Below are 20,415 nucleotides of genomic sequence, written 5' to 3' on the forward strand. Positions count from 1 at the left end.
GAGCTCCTCCATAAGCAGTGAGTGGGCAGGGGCCCTGGCTGTGAGCCCAGCGACACTGCTAGGCACGTCACCTTGGGCGACTCGAGGTGCTTTCAGAATCTGCCCTCATCAGTAAAGGGAAATGCATTTTCTGACCGAGGTAAGAAGGTCAAAACCACTTCCAATAAGAAAGTTAATCCTCGTCGGGGGTTGGAGGGCTGAGTGAGATAATGCAATGGACAGGATCAGGCAGAGAGCTTGGCGCATAGGAAGCCTGCGATGAATATTTGTTGTTAAGGCTGCTGTTAAAACGCACACGAGCGTAAAGATCCAGTGTTGTTCCAGCAGCACTGCTGACTAGTCACAACTCTGCAGCAGCGTCAAGTGCAACAAATCACTGAGAGAAATGCAAATGAAGATGCAAGTCTCTGCCTGGGAACAAAGGTCCCAGTGTCTGCCACGCCTGGTGGAGTCACAGGACTCTTCCCTTCTCCAGGTCCAAGCCTCTCCAGAAATCTAAAACCTTCCTCGAAAGAGGCTGTGAGATGAAGAAAGAGCACTGAATTAAGGTCAAGAAGCTCTGGTTTGCTAACTCTGTGACCTTGGGCAAGATAACGACCTTGGAACCACACAGGTTCTTTACGTATAAAATGAAAATAATTGGATGCGGCCATCTCTTTAGATGACATCAATCTGAGATGCAGACACTTGGTGTGCTCGTAAGCTTCCATCTGTCGGAACACGCCGTGAGTACAGATTGTGCTCCCGTGAAACCACCCACTTTCACCACCGCAGAGCGATCACCTTAGATCTCCCATTGTAAATATCTCCAGCATTTAATTACTATTCTTCAGGAACAATTTATATATTTCTTTAAAAATTCAGTAAGTATAATGAGAACAAAGGACAGATTTTTTTAAAGCAACCATTATTGATGATATAAAGTCATTAATGCAAAGGCGATACTTTATATGTTATTATTTTGAAGGTTTGTCTTGAAAAGGAATATGCTTTCTCTAACAGTGGACCACATGCCATAGAATGTGGTTTCCATGGTAACTGCCACATTTTAAAAAATATGCACAGGACTGAAGATACACTGTGTAACTCTATGATAAACGGATCATTCTTAGAGAAATCACTTTCCTTGTCTCAACCTGTCTTTGTTTTTTAAACTTAATATAATTTTCTCCACAATGAAAACCAAGTTGAACGATTTATATAGTTTAATTATAGGTATATATGCTACTTTTGTGCTTTAAGATGAAAATAATTACAGAATTTTAGAATTCTTATGAAAAAGAAAGCTGGTGATCTACCAAAAATGTAGCTTTACTTGAAATGGCATCTTTCCCTGTTTTCTCCTAATTAAGCACCTAAGAAACAGTGTTCTTACACTGGTAACACACACAATAATACATTAGTGCAAATTTCTCCTAATTAAGCACCTAAGAAACAGTGTTCTTACACTGGTAACATACACAATAATACATTAGTGCAAATTTCTCCTAATTAAGCACCTAAGAAACAGTGTTCTTACACATGGTAACACACACAATAATACATTAGTGCAAAAATCTTATTAGTCCACAGGCAGCACTCTCAGGCTCCTCACCACTGGACATGATAAAACGAGATCTTCGCGTCAACGCATCTGTTTCTGAATTTAAGAAGGACCTTTGCCCTATTTGGAAAATTCTGAATAACCTGAGATTTTGGCGCCAGAAAAAAAATATATTGCCCATAGGTTTTAAACATGGCTTAGTTGGGAAAACCTCTATTTATATTTTAAACAAGCACCGAAATTCCTTGGCTATCTTAAGTAAAGCATTTCAATAATACTATAAAACTTTATGTAAAAAAAATAAATGGAAACTTTTAGCATGTGGTTTTACCCCAAGTCTACTAAAAAAAAAGCTTTCTTTTCTTTTTGCAAAATGAAGAGAATTGTGCCTCTGATGCCCTCACTGAGCGTGCCGTCCAGCGCAGCAGAGCACGCTTGCTGCACGACTAAGCTCAGAGCGCCCGCCCCTGCCCCGACACGCGCGGCGCGTGCGTCACGACCAGCACTGCGCGTGGGTGCGCACGCTGAGCCCGGGCGCCGAGGGGACCGCGGTCCCTGAGCAGAAGAGGGCAGCACAGAGGCGGGCTGGCACGAGCAGCCGCAGCCTCGTTACAGGGGTGGGGGGATGGCTGACGTAAGTCGGTTTATCTGAGCAGCCAGTCCAGGGTCCAGTCTGACCCAAAGAAATAATCTACTACCCCGAAACAAAGCAGATGATACTAGTGAAGTACTGATGATGAAACACTACTTTGGTTATGCAGGTAGGGAGTGAACCATTTTAGTGCAGGTACACATATCCTGTGCTCCCGGACCAAATTACCATTTGATTTATTATTACAGTTTTCCATAGTATCAATTCAGAGGACAGGAGAATCAGATATAAGGAAGAGAGCAACACACCTGGAAATTAACATTAGGGCACTGACTTTTAAAGCGTTTTGAATTTCAGCCACGTTTCTAGTTTTAACACCCTAGCGATGTTTTATAAGGGTTTCTGGAATAGTCATGTACTGACGGTATAGAAATTTTTAAGCTTGTGACTTAAAATATGCTTTCTTATGATTCATAATATCTACAAAATTGGATATCTCAAAGCAGCTGTGTTTTTTGATGTTGAGAATAATGACATTATCCATAAATTAAAATGAAAATTTGGCACATTAAAATAAACCTGCTAATTACATTTTGTGAAAGTAGTTAGAGACTCTTAGGGTTTTCCGACTGGGTTTTTTCCCCAAATGTTTTAACACCTACAGAGCTTCATCAATTATACTGGTCAGTACCTTTTATATTAAGCCCTATATCTTAAATTTCTCTCAGAACTGAGAGCTAGAAAATAATGAACTGGTATGATCTCTTACACTAGATACTTAGGCTTACACGATTCATCATGTTTCCCTCTTCACTGCAGCTTCCAGGCAAACTCTGGGCTAAAACTTGTACTTAGCTGGAACATGTTCTTTAAAAGTATGGCTTTTCTGATGTGGTTAATATCATTTATTGCTTAATTATTATTTTCAGCTATATTTCACCTGTATAATGTGTTTATCATAAAATGCTGCCTCAAATCCTTTTTGAAAGTGCTTGGAATACAAAGAAATTAAAATCAAATGTTTTCAATAGAAAAAGTGCCAGCCCCCTCAAAGCCCAGAGACCACATATAGGTTCAACAGTCATGCTCAGAACACACGCACTGTTAAAAGTCACCCTTAGAATAATCTTTGAAGAATAACAGCCCATGCTGAATCCACTGCACACATGCACACACCCAGTTTATAAATGACATCTACTGATCTGAAGGTCTTTTCTTTTCCTAACATGTTACACCCTCAGGGACATACCAGACTGAACATCTTACACAAGGGGGGAAGACTGTGCATTTTACCAAATATAAGCATCACAACGTAAAGTAGCCCACTGCTGAAAACCAAGGAATTATTAAAATATAATTGTTAAAATTGTCTATTATAAATATCTTTTTTGAAAACTTTTTAAAGTAGAAGAGAGAAAGAAGAGGAGATCTAAAACCCGCACATTTTAGAATCAGCAATAGCATGTAGCCGCTTACTGAGTCAATATGGCGAAATCCAGATGTTCTGTCTTTTACACAAAATTGTTCCTCTTACAACCACGGTTCTCAGTTCAGGGAGCCGAGAAAGACATCAGCTGCCAGGGTCAGGCTAGACCCGTTTCATGATGTCTGCTCTGCAGTCTGCACGTGGTGGTGTGTCACCCGCACCCCTCGCATGTCTGCACCGCAACAGCTGTCCCCAGACGGTGACACCCCTTGGGCGGGCACAAAGGCACTCTGGGACGGTCTCTGCGGGGCTCATGCACACCGTTCACTTTGGCAGCAAACCTCAGAGATCAAGCAATCCTGGAGTGGTTCTGGGTACTAAAAGCATGCCAAGGGATCAAGGAATCTATGTTCTGCCTTCCCTCAATTTCAAGGGGCCAACTGCAGAAATTCTTTTACTACACTGCAGTTCAAAAGCAAAACAAGAATTACATGAGGACTACCACATTAGACAAAGCACTCCCAAGATGATCGCAACAAAACTATGCATCACCTTTATATTAAAAAATATGATGGCATCAAGCAAATCACTCACCAGAGGACCTTCAGTAAGTGGGATCTGGCAAGTGAGAAATATTTGCTAATGAGGTTGTGAATCTCTGTATGTCTTGACATCTACTGATGTCCCTCAGGGACATACCAGACTGAACATCTTATACGAAGGGGGAAGACAGTGTGCATTTTAGCAAATGTAAGTATCACAACATAAACTAGCCCATCACTAAACACCAAGGAATTGTGATAAAAATATATGCACAGAATAATTAGCTCAATGCACCAAATAAAATGAGAGATGGTTAAGTGTCCTCAATGGTATTACTGCATCCTGTCATTTCTCTATAAGACAGAAATTGCCAGAACAACAGCGCACTTGTAATAATCACACGGCAGCTTCACGAAGGCGCTCCCGGTCGTCACGGCTCGCCTCGAGGCGGACGTCTGTACTTTATACCACTGGCTTTCTTATTAGTACACAGCGTGTTACATTTTCAAAAGGAGCCAAAAGTAGATTTTTTAGTACACTGCCTGCATTCAAGAATCTGACGGATGAAAGGCAGCACACAAAGCCGTAGTTCCCCAACAGATAATCCCCGGGTGCTCTCCCGGTTAAGGCTCCAACCTGTCCTTTTTACAAAATGGCCTCCGCAGCTGCCGACCTGAACTGAGCCTCCGGCGCCTCCCGGCCTCAGACAGAACGCCCGCCGCCCCGCCGCCCCGCCGCCCCGCCGCCCCCGCCGCCCGCGCCGCCCGCGCCGCCCCCGCCGCCCCGCCGCCCCGCCGCCCCGCCGCCCCGCCGCCCCGCCGCCCCGCCGCCCCGCCGCCCCGCCGCCCCGCCGCCCCGCGCCGCCCCCGCGCCCCCCGACGGCTGCGGCAGGCCTGCGGTCCCGCGTCGGCCCACACGGCGGCCATTTTGAAAAAGCACCTGCTGTTTCTTACAACATATGTCACTCTGGGCTTGTTTTGAAATTTAGAAATGTAGTTCAGAGCTTAAAAGGCATTATACGTTATTTAGACCACAATCATGAAAAGATTATTTGGAAAATTTAGGACTTACCTGAGGAAACAATTAATAGCCCCAATAAATACCCCAAAATGAATACAAGTTGTTAGCATTTTGGTATATATGATTAGATTTTTTAAAATATAGCTTACTGACAAGAGCTTTTTTTTCTTTTAAATATGTTCTCCAAAAACAATTTAGTATAGCTTCTGCAGAAAATCATTTTTCATTTTGATCCAGAATGCATTTAGCCGAAGTTGCAATTGCTACCTTGCATTCCTGGGACAGCAATTTCAATTATTCCAAGAAAGACAGAAAATGTGAGAAATATAGTCATATGCTATAGCGTTTGAGGAAGTCAGATTAATACTTCAATTAGAAGAAATTCAATTGATGACATTATTATACTGTCCCCATGGCTTAATTGTATCTAATGATTCCAAAATCTCCCTTTTGTTGTCACTGAATGAACCGCACCCTACACATGGTAGATACGGCACACGCAAAACCACAAAGATTCCCTCTGAACTTGGCCTCCGTTTGTGTCCGCTTTCCACAACACCACGAAAGTAGTTCGAAGTTGGATAAATTAATGTGTTTTAGTGTATCAATTATTCTACCATGCAAACAGACCCTACTGACTCAGAACTCAAATACCTTCTCAAAGAAGACAATGGTAAGGCTTCATATCATCTTCGAAGGAGAATCTAAGTGTGAAAACATCCTTAATAAACTGCATGACTGACCCTCAAAAGACCAGCATGTATCTTATGAAGGCTCTAATGAGGTCGGAGGCAGAAACACAGCACATGTTGATTTCACAGGAACCACCTGCCTATGCTGTCCCATGGCTGCTACAATGACCACCTCTTAGTTAACAAAGCCCACAAAACAAATTCACCTAATTTTCCTAGAAATCCATATTATTGACAAAAAAAAAAAGCCTGTGCTGAGTATATTCATATTGCCTCCGTCGTTATCCGAAAGTAAAAGACAACTCAAGGTCAAATGAAAGCGACCAACAACTCCTATTCTTTGCCTCCTGCCTCCCGCCCTGGCTTGAGTTCTAACACCTTACTTAATCAGTAGAATTTGTACGTTCAGATAATTATAAAATTGTTTAAACACATCTTAAAACAAATAGAAGGTCTATCTCTTTTGCTTAAAAATTATATTATTTGGGCAGGAATGTATCTGAGGAGAAGCCTGTGAGGGGTGTGGATAATATGGTGAGATTTCAATGGGAAAAGGGTATTTAGACCTCGTGGATGATATGGTTTTGTTAGAAGAGAAAATTATCTTTTTATTGTTACCAATTGCTCTTCAATTTTTCTTTAATGAAATTTCACAGCGACCTCCCCGAGAGGACGCACTAAAGGCCTTTGATTATATGTGCCCTAAAGAGTGTATCGTGCCACAAAGAAACACACCCAATAAGATTTTTTTTTCATCTGAAATTTATAAAGATAATTTTCCATGCTGACAGTGCACATTTCATCCATAAGTTTGAAGAGTCAAATGCTACCACAGCTGGGGGTTATTCTGCCAAATGGCTTCCAACAGGGACTACAGAGATGAGGCTGGGAGGCGTGTGTATGCGCACGTAGGAGAAAGCGACAGACCTGGTGGGAAACAGCCCTTCTCTGGAGGCGTTTTTGTCAATTATCATCACAGTAATCTAATCAAATATAGAGTCTAAAGGAGAAAAGCAACACTAGGAAGGAAAAGCAAATATTAAATCAGCTGCTTGATTACCTACAGAGATTAAAACAAAAAGCAAGGAGTGAGGCTGATACATTTCCTAGGGATTTGCTAAGGCTGAGGGGAGGGGTAAGGGGCAGATACCTTAAAAAAAATCCATCATGAAAGGAACTGAGACAAGATTATAAAAAAGGGGCCAAGTTATAGCGCGCCATGGGATTTTTAATCTGGCTACCTGTGGTTTCTGTAGTTAAAGCCTTATTCATCCCCCCAAAAAGGGGGGGTGGGGAGAAAACAAACAAAAAAAATCACATTTATATGTCAGTTTTGCAAATGATCAAATAGCGTGCACCAACAAGAATAAGAAGAAAACATGAAACGCTCTGATGATTGTTTAAAAATGGATACCCGTTTTATCAAATATCATTGGTAATTACCTGTGAGTCTCGTTTCTTGAACTCTTGGATTTGATTTTCGTGCTCCATATTGGCAGCGCGGAGCTTATTCTCCAGGTTTCCGACTTCCCGTTCGTGGTCTCGGACTAGGCTCTCCTTCTCCGCCTTATGCTGCTGTAATAGGTGCGTCTTCTCCTGTTCATGCTCCAGCTTCAGCTCTACTATCTGATTGGACAATGAGGACAGTTCATCAACAGAACATCCTTGTCGTCATGACAACTCATGGACAGCTTAATTTTTCTCTAATTTGCCCAAGTTGAAAATTTTATTTTTTGCGTCATCATTACCTCACCCTTAAAATACTCTCATTGGGTGGGTGGGGGGGGGGCGGTGGATTTTATCTAAAGCTCCCAATATTCAAGACAGTTGGGCATATTCAGTAAATCCTTCTGCAATCTTGTTGACACAAATGCCTGAACATTGAAAAAAATAATTATGTCGAATGCTAGGTATCTCCTCCCCAAGAATTTGGGTATCACCGACCAGCAACGGGTGTAAATGGTTAATAGTCAGTACACTTTGCGTTTTGCTTAAATATATACACGTAAAAACAGCAATTAAATCGGTCTGTTTTCTTTATGGTTTTCAAATAAAAGATCGAAGCTAAGTACGCATCTGGATTATTGTATATACAGTTGTCTTTTTTAAAATAAAATGATAAATCTCAAAGCTCTATTATCTCGTTGTCAGCCACAGGACACCAACACAAACAGATGTGGTGTGCTCCAGGGGGCACCTGCTGCGCCGCCAGCCCGCGCCATGATTTCATAAAAAGCACGCCATTCTCAGGGTGCTTTCCCAGTCCACTCCACGCTGGAGACGGTGACCTTGGCTGGTCTGAGCTGCGCCCTGCTAGACTGAGTGGCAGCCGGAGACAGAGGGCCTGGTCGCCGCAGCTTTGATACTAATCCTCCGGGCCGCACACAATGGCACCCTACCTGGCCCGCACACTATAGCCGGCCAGGCTGCCTTTGAAGCAGGTGCTGAATGGGGACTGCAGGACGCCAGCTTCCCCAGTGAACTCCAGGCCACACAGCTGCGAGGAACAGTCACTTGGATTTTTCTTCAGTTTTGGTGGATTTCAGGGGGGAAAACTGCTGTTATCGAGAATATGTGGCGTTATTTTCGGCGTGAGAATCCATCTTCAAAAAAGCTAACAGTAGGAGCCTGCTCCAAATCGATCTAGTTTCGTGCACTGAATCACCAGACTACCTTATCTTAAAGCTATAGCATTCATTTCTCCAGGCGTGCAGCCTACACCACACTCCAGGAGCTATTTTCTTTGGAGATTTAACACTCTCATCTTCTAATTGCAAATTAAGAAACAGAATGCAGATTAAAAGTGCTTTTAAATGTAGGTTTCAAAACGGTTTTATTATTGTGACTTTTCTTTGAGAGTGGGAAAATCAGTGATCAATGCCTGCTCACTCATTCATTTTTTCTACTATTTAGAAGAAAGTGTCCTAATTCTCGAATACACACACATATCAAACAAGATAGCATATAAAATAATATGGAAATTTTTATTTTGCATCTGAGAACAAAGATGCATGCTAGTGAATTTATGTCTTTTAAAAATGACAGATTTTTCCTTCATATTTAGGCAATAAACAGAAAAATATAAGTATTCTTATATACTATGCCAAGTGGAACAGTTTTCTATGATTATTTAAAATAAATGTGCATGGTTGACTCTGTGAGTCACACAACTACAATGTTAATCCCCAAAAAAAGAGAATTTAAAATTTTATTGACATTACTGCATCATTTTCAGGCAGCCAAGTATATGAATTATTGAGTTGGGATATTTTTAGAATAATCTTGGACACATTATTATTCCTGCTCAGTATTATACTATCAAGCATTATAATAATGAAATTATATACCTTAGTAGAAGATTTAAACATGTAAGAAGGAAATAGAAGGAGCTAAAACGTTCTACTCAGATCTGATTCTCAAAAGTCTCAAAAAAAAATGAAGAGAATGGGTGTGATTCAAATTGTTAGAAAGCAAAATATTTTACGATACTCTAAGGAAAAGTAACTGATAGACCTCCCCCAAGAAAAGACGTGAGACTGGGACTGGCTGAGGGACTCGCAACGGTGTAGCCACGCTCCAGGCTCGATGACCAGCGCCCTTGCACAGAAACGCTGAGTTATCTGAGGAGTTCCGACAGGCAGGAAGGGATCCTGCTCATGTTCACATTTCACTTCATTCATTTTCAAAACCAGGCACAGATGAAAGAGAGATAATGGCATTTGAAGCCTAAAGATAGCTGTTCATAAACTAAACTATTCAAACAGTTTGCTCTTGTGTCAGGGCCTGCTGCTCAGTGAGGCTGGTTAGTGAACAGTCTCCAGGCTGCAGAGCCTCTGCAAGTGAAATAGCTCAGTCCTGACGGCCCAATCCAGTGCTGCCTGACCAACTGCTAGACGTCACAAGCCCTTTGCTTTCCTCAGTGTCATCAATTTCAGGCAGGGGGGTCCTCCGCAGATTAACAGTGGAGTCCAGGAGAAAAACCCTCACGTTTCAGGAACATCTTAAGGATAATATTCATAATGCCACCATCAAGGTGGATTGTGTTAAAATTCAGCCCAGCCCCTAAGTGTAGATACATGTCCTTGGCACGTGGGCACGTCTCAACAGTGAGCTGAAGCCGCACGTCCCTTCACCTGGAGCTACTGCACACGTCTAGTTGACCACAGTCACGTGTAACGGAGTTCATGGTGACCAGGAGGTGGCGCGGCAGGGACCGTGTGGAGGATGGGACAGCAGATGACATCCGCAGGGTTGGACAAGGAGTCTCAGCAAAGTCTCTGTGTCAGTGCTCTGGGGGGAGGAGGCCCATCACGGAAGACCTCAGTGCTCACTGAGTGGTGGGCCCGGAACTGGCCAGGCATGAAAGCAAACTGGTGAGTCATCTGGTGGCCAGTCCTCTGTGATCCTGGACTAGACAGCACGGGCCGGGTCTGGGAGAGAAAATGGTTGCATTGCATAGAAATTGCAAGGTTGACTCACAAGGAATTATCAAACAGGAGACCAAGAAGGATGGTGCTCCACCCACGACGCACCCCTGGCACACTCCGGCCGGGATTCTGAGGCCCCTGAAGGCACAGACCTCGCCCTCAGACTGGATCCTGCCACAGTCTGACCACGGCCTCCTCCCTCCACCGGAGGCGCCACACAAGTGCCTGGGGCAGGAGCATACGCCAGGCCTGAGAGACCAGGCCAGGCGGGCTGGACGGCCAAGTCGCTGAGGGTCTCGAATATGAACCCTAAGTTCTCGGCACTGTTCGACAGCAAGCTCAGTGCGAGCAAATGCTGCCTGTTGATGTTGTTCAGTCACTCAGTCATGTCCAGCTCTCTGTGACCGCTGGGACTGCAGCCCGCCAGGCTCCTCTGTCCTGGAGTGGGTTGCCATTTTCTTCTCCAGTACTACCCGAAGACTTGTTAGTAATCTTATATTATTAACCTGTTAATTAATCTTATTTTAAAAGACAAATGGGCTGCAGCAAGTCGTTACTTCTCAGTACACAATACATAGAGGTCAACTGTCCCAGTAACACACCTTAAAGGCAGAAATCCCAAAGCCAGAGGAGGAAGTTACAGACAGGACAGAACGCACCCAACACATAAAAAAGGAGGCATTACAGTACAGAATATTAGCTGAAACGAGCTCAAAGTAACCGGATGACAAAACCACATTCTGCAAGCCTTGGTGTGCGATGAGTTGCAGCTGCAGGAGGTGGGAAGGAACGCCCTCCTTGTTCTCTGGCTCGAGAAGGAGGAAGAGGAGTTGCCAGCTGGGAGCCCTGGGAAGAGCGCCCTGCAACACAACCACCTCTGCTCTTGGGTCAAGTGGACGCAAACGTGAGAGCCCAGAGCCTGGAGAGCATCAGAGGTCCTGAGCACAGCGTTCCTCTGACCCCAGGGGTCCCCCAGCACCCCACGGCCGCCGCTCGGCCGCCACCGGGGCTTTCAGCAGGAGGGGCAGCTGCCCCGAGCCTCTGCCGCCTCCACCACACCTGACGCTGGACGGCAGAGGGGCTGCTCCCGTTGTGCCCCCTGCACTGCTTGAGCTGCTGCCCCCGCTCTACTGGCCTGGACTCATCAAGGGGCAAAGACCTTCCTGCCACCGCAGCAGTCAGCTGTCGGCCTCCATCCAGCCTCCCATCCGGCGACGACTACACAGCTGGAGACTCAGGTCCTCGTCTCCAGCCTGTGGCCCAGCTGTGCACGGCATGGGAAGGCTGCTCTTGGGCATTCTTGCCATTTCCTCCCTCTGGTGCCCACGTCTAGCTGTCGCTGCGTCCCCAGCTCAGTCCAGGCACTTCCTCTCTGTGAGTCAGTGTCTGTCACAACTGTTTGTTCACCTGGTTGCTCAGCTGGAAAACCCGAGTCCCCTCTCTCCTTCAGGCGCCATTCCACATCATCAGCAAGCCTCGCCCGTCTAACATCTAAGATGAAAGGACACGCTCGTGCAGCGGGCCCTGCATTCAGATGCGGTGTCCCGCTGCGTCTCCAAGCGGCGGTCACGGCCTCGCCTCACACTTCGTCCTCAGGCTGGGGGGCCGTGGGCTCCCCACCACCAGGGCAGATGCCGCTGTGCACACCGCCACATCGCAGCACCGCGCAGTGTTCACACGGAGAGGCTGCTCAGTAAACGTGAGTTAAGTGATGAATTCGCACGGAGAGGCTGCTCAGTAAACGTGAGTTAAGTGACAAAGGACAGGATGGAGCTCAGACGGTGAAGGAGCCTGGAGAGTGGGATCATCGCTGAGCCATTTCACTACTTAGGAAACGTTTTTCTAGTATCATAGAATAGTTTTTCTATTGTACTCAAGGGCAGAAAGCACTCAGTTGCTTCAGTTGTGTCCAACTCTTTGCAACGCCATGGACTGTACCCCACCAGGCTCCCCTGTCCGTGGAAATCTCTAGGCGAAACGGCATGAGTGAACTGCCATTTCCTTCTCCAGGGGATCCTCCCAACCCAGGGATCAAACCCGAGCCTCTATGTCTTCTGCACTGGCAGGCAAGTTCTTTACCACTGTGCCATCAGGGAAGCCCCTTGTAAAATGAGGTATCCCTGAAGTAAATCGTCTTAATGTGATGGTCACTGAAAAAAAACCACATTCATCTTTGCCCCCTTCAATCCCACTCGAGGGAAAGATGCCATTTGTATGAACCTAGATACTAACAATTCCAAGCTAAGAAAAGGTGGGGAAAAAGGGAAGAAGAGGTGGGGCGTTAGGCATTTTTCACCAACGGCCACCGCGGTTCTGTGGGCCTGGGCTCCCAGCACGTCACAGTCTGGACGCCAGAACGCCAGGTACCTGGAGGACCCAATGCTGCGCAGTGCAGCTGCGTGCCTGGATCAGGTGGTTATGGAGGGAGAGAATCTGAAAGACCAGGGTCTGCACTTGTCTTCATCACCACCTAGGAGTCCAGTGACCGCAACTGAGGCTCAAAGATTGTTACAAACTTAGAACAGGATAACCGAGAAAGAAAGACTTTTTTAAGAGAGTATGATAAGGTGAGCAATAAGTCAGAAAAACGGGCATACTAGACATAGAAATTAATAAATTACACAGAAATCCCTTTCGAAGAATTTTTAGGGAGACCTGCAAATCCATGGTCACTAACCTCGCCTGAGGCCTCGCCACCCAACAGAAACTCCCTGAGCTGCTGCCGTCAGATCAGCCCTGCCATCACCAGTGTCATTTCAGACAGCTTCCACCCGCCCTGGCTCCCCTGTCCACCTGATGTCTTCAGTGTCAACAAACGGTCTTCCCTGTCGCACAGAGGAAGCCCTCAGGAGTCAGAACACCCTTGCTTTCTGACTGCAGATCACAGACCTCTGTGCCTGGTGCCCCCCCCAACCAACAGCTGAGGCCCAGCCCTGCCCCCACCCATGGGTGCCGCCCCCCTGCACTGGGCCCCCTTCCCTGTCTCCACCCTCACTTTCTGCTGTGTCCTTTCCCAGTGGAGACTAACAGTCTGATTCAAAACAGGTCCATGTTTTCAGGTTATATCACCTAAAAAATCTAGGTAATATTTACAGAGAAAAAACTGGGAACTGCATGCTGTTTCTAAAACATCTCAACTGATCTTCAAATGTCCCAGTTGCGCTCTTATCTTCTATAATTCCTGGCTTGTCTTTGCTACCAAAACATTTTGTTCCAAACAGTGGTGTCGTGTAAGGATTGGGCTGTCCAGTGTTTTTAATCATCCTCAACAGTAAGTGTTTATTCTTCCTGGAGAATCTGGCCACTTGTTTATCTGTTGAACTACATTTCCCTTTAAAGGCTTTGCAGGGAAAAAAGAAGATATAAAATATAAGATTAAAGAATGAAATGCTGGAATTGCCAAAAACAAAGAATCTCCACAGTTCAGGAAATCCTAGCATGCCTGCTTTGTTGTCTGTTTCCAACTGGAGTGAGGCTTGTGAAGACAATTAGAATGGTCTCTCTGTTCCAACGGGTCATACAGGAAAGAAACAGGAAATCTTGATGAAAGCTTGGGTTTCGCAGGATATTTGTGTGAGTGTTTATCCCATGTGTTTGATGTTGTCTCTCCACATCTGCACACTTTAGGCCTGCGTTTGGGCTGAAATGTTTTAGAATACCACTCTGCTTTTTTCACTTCATTACAGTTCCTGGCACTGGGCTCTCTACGTGGGAGGGGCTCACGAGTAGCACTGAGTAAGGAAATTGAGGCCCAGAAGGCACCAGTCATTCATTTCCTCTGGATGCGGGCTCCCTCATTATAAAATGTGAGGATTAGACCGGATAAGTGCTTCTAAAACTTTTCCACCAAGGCATCCCTCGCAGCGGTGAAGATGAATAGTACCCCCTGGGATCTGAGGGCTCAGCCTGGAGCAGCCTTTGCAAACTGCAAGTTGCTTTGAAATGCCCTGTTTTATCCTACAAAATTCATGAGAACTGTGCATTTTACAAAACAGGAAAAGTCTCTGTTTGTTTTAATATGAACGTTACCTCAATAGTAAAACCTCTTTGCTTTCCCACCAAATAATCAGGTGAGTCCAACATTGTAAGATGCAGGCTTCAGCCCCTCCACCCTAGCGCTCATGCACCCCAGGGCTTGCCTACCCGGGCCTGAGAAGCTGGGGCTGGTGGTCGGCATGTACATCTCCTTCCAGAGTGAAACGCTGCACCCACAACACTCAAGGCTTGTGCGTTCTTCAGAAAAGTAAGACAAGATAACGGGAAAGTTGTCATCCTTGCACTTGAATGGCAGGCAGAGAAGGCAGGTGGGTGTAGAAAGGTGTGTAGGTAAAGGACTCGGAGCCGCCTGCAGTTGTCCAGAGCCACACAGGGCAGGTTAGGGTCTGATGGAAGGTGCGGATGGTCACCGATGTCGGACCTGGAAGGGACCCTCTGCCCCCAGCACTCAGGACAGTCACCTCCACACACTCAGGAGGGAAACTTACTTTCTCATGAGACAAACCACTGCACATCGGAATAAGCCTTTAGGAAAGAACAACCTTGAAACGATCCAAAATGTTCCCACAATACCATTCACCCAGAGGCTCAACAGGAAATGGCAACCCACTCTAGTACTCTTGCCTAGGAAATCCCATGGATGGAGAAACCTGGTAGGCTACAATCCATGGGGTCACAAAGGGTTGGACACGACTGAGCGACTTCACTTCAGAGGCTCAATTTCTGTCTCCAGACACCCCAGGGTCTGTTAGTGTGAAGAGCACAACTCAAGTTCATGTCCATGTCCAACCCCGTCACCTGGTCACTGGGTGGCCCCTCTGGCCAGTAACCTGCCCAGGTGAGCTCAGTCTCCACGACTGGGAGATGGAGCAACAGACAATGGACCTGCCTCTCAGCACGACCGTGACGACGGGAAGGGGCTGAAATCTGTAAGGCAGGTAGAAATGGGACTGGCCTGGTGTGTGTCCTCCTGACTGCAGGCTGGCTTTCCTGGTGGCTCAGCTGGTAAAGAATCCTGGGGTCGATCCCTGGGTTGGGAAGATCCCCTGGAGAAGGGAACGGCTACCCATTCCACTATTCTGGCTTGGAGAATTCCATGGACTCTGTAGTCCATGGGGTCGCACAGAGTTGGACACGACTGAGTGACTTTCATCACACAGACCAACGGTAAGACTTCCCTATTACAGGCCTGGAATTTAAAAATACATAACGTGCAACGCTCCCGAGTCTCATCCTCTCTTGGCAAACATCCTTACTTCTTGAAATACTCCTCTGACCTAACCCTACACGTCCTTAGTTCTGGAAACTCTTTGAACATGTTTGCATTTTTCATCATCCTGCTTAAAACGCAGTGACCAGAACTGACCTACTCCTCAGCGACCTGATAGGTGGACAATCCATGGAGACTACCTTTTACCCTCCACTGCCCATCGTCCCAGGTTCTTCCTCTCTTCCTGGTCACTCAGTCCCCGACAACCCCACCCAGCCCCCGCTGCATACTTTCTGCCGACGACTGTCTGAGAGGAAGTGTGGAATTTTACCTTCAGTCCCAGTAAACAATCTTAATTTCAGCGGTTTAAAGCTTCAGAAGCTGATTCCGGACCCCGTTTGCTAACTACTCTGCGTCTAAGGAAGCGGTAACTACGCGCACCTTATCGCCGTGCGATGCACCTGGAAATCTAGCGTGTGGGGACCCTGGTCACTCAGAGCCGGCCTCCCCCGCACCCCACAGAGGCTGTGGTGACTGGCCTTTGAGCCCCCGCACCCCACAGATGCACCCACAGCGAGCCCTACCCCCGCCGCCCGAGGGCCCCGCCCACTGCTGAGCGAAGCCCCGCCCCTGCCCTACCCCACCCCCAGGGCCCCTCCCATGGCTGAGCAAAACCCCGCCTCTTCCCCTCCCCCACACCTGAGCCCCTCCCACGTCTGAGCGAAGCTCCGCCCTCCGCCCCTGTCCCCGCCCACGGCCGCTTGCGCACAGAGAGGAGTGTGCTCGGCTTCCCCTCAGGGAACATGGTGGCGCTGGCTCACGGGACACGACTCTGTGCCTATCTTTCCTCATGATACACTTCCAGCCTTAAATCGTTGGCAGTTTGGAGTGGTCAGGGGAATACCTTTCTGGTTGATAGAATTTTCAGCTTAAAAAGGGGTTTTTAAAAAGTTTGTATATTATCAGGTCAATAAACGTTCTCCTAACACCTCGGAGCTCATAGTCCTGCCTCATAAGTGACTGTCTGGAAGCTTCGCTCTCAGCAAGGGTGCTGATGATCAGCTCACGACACAGGAAGAAGAGAAACAGGCTAAATCTGCACTGACCTCAGAGGTCTTTGAGTGGTTTTCCAAAAATTCCTATTATACACTCGTCAAACATCTATATAATTTCTTTTTCATGAAAATTAAATAAGAAAAATTGATGCAATAGTGTATGGATTCTATTAATAGTATGAATCCTTTAAATAATTGATCAATTTTCCTTATTAAATATTTTTGACCAAGACTATAAAAGAGAAAAATCTGGTACGGCTTCAAATCTAAGACTCTGAGAAAAGCCTTTGAAGCTTAACAGTCTTTCAAAGGAGTTTATATAAATTTATTTTTACCCTAAAAAAAGGGACTGTCATGTTAAAAAGACTATCACAGAATGGAAAGTAGAGCATGTAGAAAAGAATCAACCACCTAAAAAATAATTAACATCATTGTTTGAATATTTCTGTCTGATTTTCAAGGTTAAGGATAATTGGGCTGGAAAATGTAAACATTTTTCATGACTCTTAGTAGATGCTACAGAAATTTTTTTGGCTACATGAACTTAAAATGCCACTAGCAATATATAAAAGTGCCAATTTTACAAAACTTTTGTCAACTTTAGATGGTACATCACTTTAATTTGCATTTTTATTAACACCAAGGCTGAAGATATTTCTACATGGTCATTTACTCAATTTACTTCTTATATATCTTTCTTTCCTTTGCCAGTTTATTTACTGGGACATTAAAGATTTTCTTATAATCTGCGCTACTTATTTATATGTTAATTTATTTGTTATAATTCATTAATTTGGCAAAGGGAATCACTCTTTGCCTATCCTAAGTATTTCTGCCGTGCAGACGCTGTGCTAGAGCGGGGCGTGTGGAGGAGACGAGCGCACGGCAGCCTCAGGGCCTCGGGGCCACGCACCTGCTGCTCGTATCTCTGCTTGACGTCGTCCAGTTGCCACAGGAACTCCTTGGACTGCTTCTCACGGAGAGACTTGGACCGAGTCAGGTCTGCTTCCACCTTTTCCATCTGCAAAGTTTAAAAATCAAATATCAAACTCTTAAGTGACAAATGGCAGTGCATATTTTTGTCAATTGCACATTTATTAAAATGATGGATTTTCAACACCTCACCAATCGTAATGCTGAATTTAAAGATGATAAAATGGTGACAGCTGTGTCTACTTATCTTGATAGGTTTCAATAGTTTCAAATCAGGGAATTTATCATTGGTATATAGTTGACTAAACTTTACTGTGACAATAATATTGTGACAGAAATACAATTTTGAACATCCAAATACTTACTCAACAAGGTTTTATTAAGGCCTTGCTGTGTGCTGAATGGGAGAAAATATTTGCAAACCATCTATCTGGAAAGGGACTTGCATCTAGAATATATAAAGAAATCTTACAACTCAATAATAAATGGGCAATTAAACCCAATTTAATATTGGGCAAAGGGATTGGAAGACATGCCTCCAAAGAAGATACACCGATGGCCAACGAGCACATGAGAAGATGCCCACCACCACTGGCATCAGGCAATTCCAAGTCAAAATAGCAACCTGCACTGCACGCCCACTAGGATGGCTGTACTCAAAAAGCCAGATGATAACAGGATTGGTAAAGATGCAAAGAAATCAGATCCCCACAAGCGCTGGTGGGGAGATAAAATGATGCAACCACAATGGAAGGCAATTTCACAGTTCCTCAAAAGATTAACCATAGAGATGACACAGTGAACCCACATGGATTCCATAAGAACCAGGAATTCCACTCCTAGGTGAGAAATGAAAAACATAATCCATACGAAAAACTTGTATTCAGATGTTCATGGCGTAACTGCCAAAACGGAGACAACCCAAACATCCATCAATTGATGACTGAACAAAATGCGGCATATCCATACAACGAGACATTATTCGGATGAAGTACTAACACACATTACAACATGGATGCGTCTTGAAAACAGTCTTCAAAGTGAGAGAGAACAGGCAGCAAAGGCCATGTATTGTACTGTCTCATTTGTGTTAAACTCTCAGAAGAGTCAAATCCACAGAAACAGAGGACTAGTGATTGCCTAGGGTGACGGGGCTGGGGGTGGGGGTTTTTCTGGCGTGATGATAGTTGCACGACTCTGAATATATTAGAAACCACTGAACCATACACATGGGCCGGCAGCTTCCAGATTCAGCAATCAGAGTTCTAAGACGACCAACATAGGCCCTCAGTCCCGTGATCAGCTTTGCTGAGGAATGTCTAAAGCAGGCATGGTGGAGCCCACGTTGTTTCCTAACTCAGGACGTGGGTTTCAAGGCACTCTCGCCTCCAGTGAGCGCTCTTCGCATCAGCCCTCTACCCAGAGGCCTGTGACTTGGTCCTCAGGAGCCACCCCTGCGCTCTGGCTCCCCTGGCACTTCCCAAACGGCTGCGGCTACTCACGAGGCAACTTTGCTCCTCTCTGTTGGAAAACCCTCCGTGTTTCTCTCACCCAGCCATCCCTCTCCAAGGCTGACTCGAGCCTCCCCTCCTGGCGGAGGGGTCTGCTCTCTGATCCACAACAGACGGAAACACCCTCCTCTTACTGTGCTCTGGGAGCAAGAAAATGAAACTTTCCCTTTTCCCAGCACAGGGTGCTTTTCTCTAGAGTGCAGGAGTGTTTCAAATTCTAAGCCTCATTTATTCATCTACACAGCGGGCTCCCAAATAAAAGAAACTATGACTTATAATTCTGTTGTATCTTAGTTATTAATTGCTTGCCACGGTGTGCAGAATAAATACATATTAAATTCTCAAGGATGAATGGAGGGCAGACAAAAGCAAAACAGAAAGGAGGCAAGAAAGGAAAATCAAGGAGAGAAGACCTGGTTTATTCAGTGCTTTTAAGACAAATCTTCATATGAAGTTGATTTTTGGTTCTTATTCTACTTTAGCACAGATTGAGTATTACAAATAACAATAATTATTAAAATATTTTAAATGTAATGAAGTGCTTTGTATATGCAACATTTATAAAAATAGGATATCTTCCTTCAAAAAATTATCTTCTATAATCAAAATATAAAACAATTTAAAGCACATGAAAGACCTCTTTCTTATACCGAAACATTAAGAAAAATTCAAAGTGTTATAAGTGTTATTTTATACTGACCGAAAATGCAAGACCCCACTCCATTCTCCTTCCACAATTTAACCAAAATAAATAAACAAGTCTTGTAAAACACTTGAAGTTTGTGTAGAAACAAGGTTTTCAGTTGCCATAGATACAAAAGATTCTGCTTAATCATACATCATTCCATATTCCATTTAACTTCAAGTGTAAGGAGAAAAGAACCACCCACTGCTTCATTGGGTAACTGGCTTCCAAGAAAGCTAAGTGTAGAACTTGGTGATCAAATTAGGAGCAGAAAAGGGCTCGGGTGTGGTTCTGTGAATGTCTAACGTTCACTGGTGATGAAGAGGGGTGTACGCTGGTGTCTTGAGCGTTACTTGAGCTCCACGAAAGAGAACATCTGAGTGTCCAGAGCTTAAGCAACACCAGCACTCTGTTCCCCTCGGGTCACGAAACGTTCAGGAACAGGCCGCGTCGTCGGCAGTTCAAAGACGTCAGGGCTCGGGTCTCTGCAATTCAGCCTCCCGTGATGGCCCCAGAGCAGTTTCTGCAGCTCAGAACCCCAGCCCCAAAGGGTTGGGGCGAGGGGACAAGGGTTAAGGGTCCAGAGCAGCTGCTGAAAACCCTCTGAAGGGGCTTTCCTGCAAGCTCCTGTCAGGAGCAAGTACAGTACGCTGTTTCCATCTCATTCACTGCGTTAGAAGTTCTCTGCATTAGAAGCCACACTCCATCTACAAGGTGAGAGACTGCCGATTTAGAACTGTGTCTAATGTTGCCCTAAATAAACTCAGGGCTCTACTGTTTTA

General features: G+C 45.3%; 1 protein-coding gene across 3 annotated transcripts in view; it reads right to left on the bottom strand.

Annotated features, from left to right (window-relative positions):
• CEP112 (centrosomal protein 112) overlaps positions 1-20,415 on the bottom strand; it is a 322,059-nt gene that overhangs the window by 164,571 nt on the left and 137,073 nt on the right. For all 3 annotated transcript variants that reach the window (XM_070774228.1, XM_070774229.1, XM_070774231.1), the window contains exons 19-20: positions 17,418-17,525; positions 7,260-7,442 (exon numbers count right to left, since the gene is read on the bottom strand). In XM_070774228.1, coding sequence (XP_070630329.1) covers positions 7,260-7,442; positions 17,418-17,525 — 291 coding nt within the window. The remainder of the gene's footprint in view (positions 1-7,259; positions 7,443-17,417; positions 17,526-20,415) is intronic.

Source organism: Bos indicus, chromosome 19, assembly GCF_029378745.1.
Source record: "Bos indicus isolate NIAB-ARS_2022 breed Sahiwal x Tharparkar chromosome 19, NIAB-ARS_B.indTharparkar_mat_pri_1.0, whole genome shotgun sequence".
NCBI lineage: Eukaryota > Metazoa > Chordata > Mammalia > Artiodactyla > Bovidae > Bos > Bos indicus.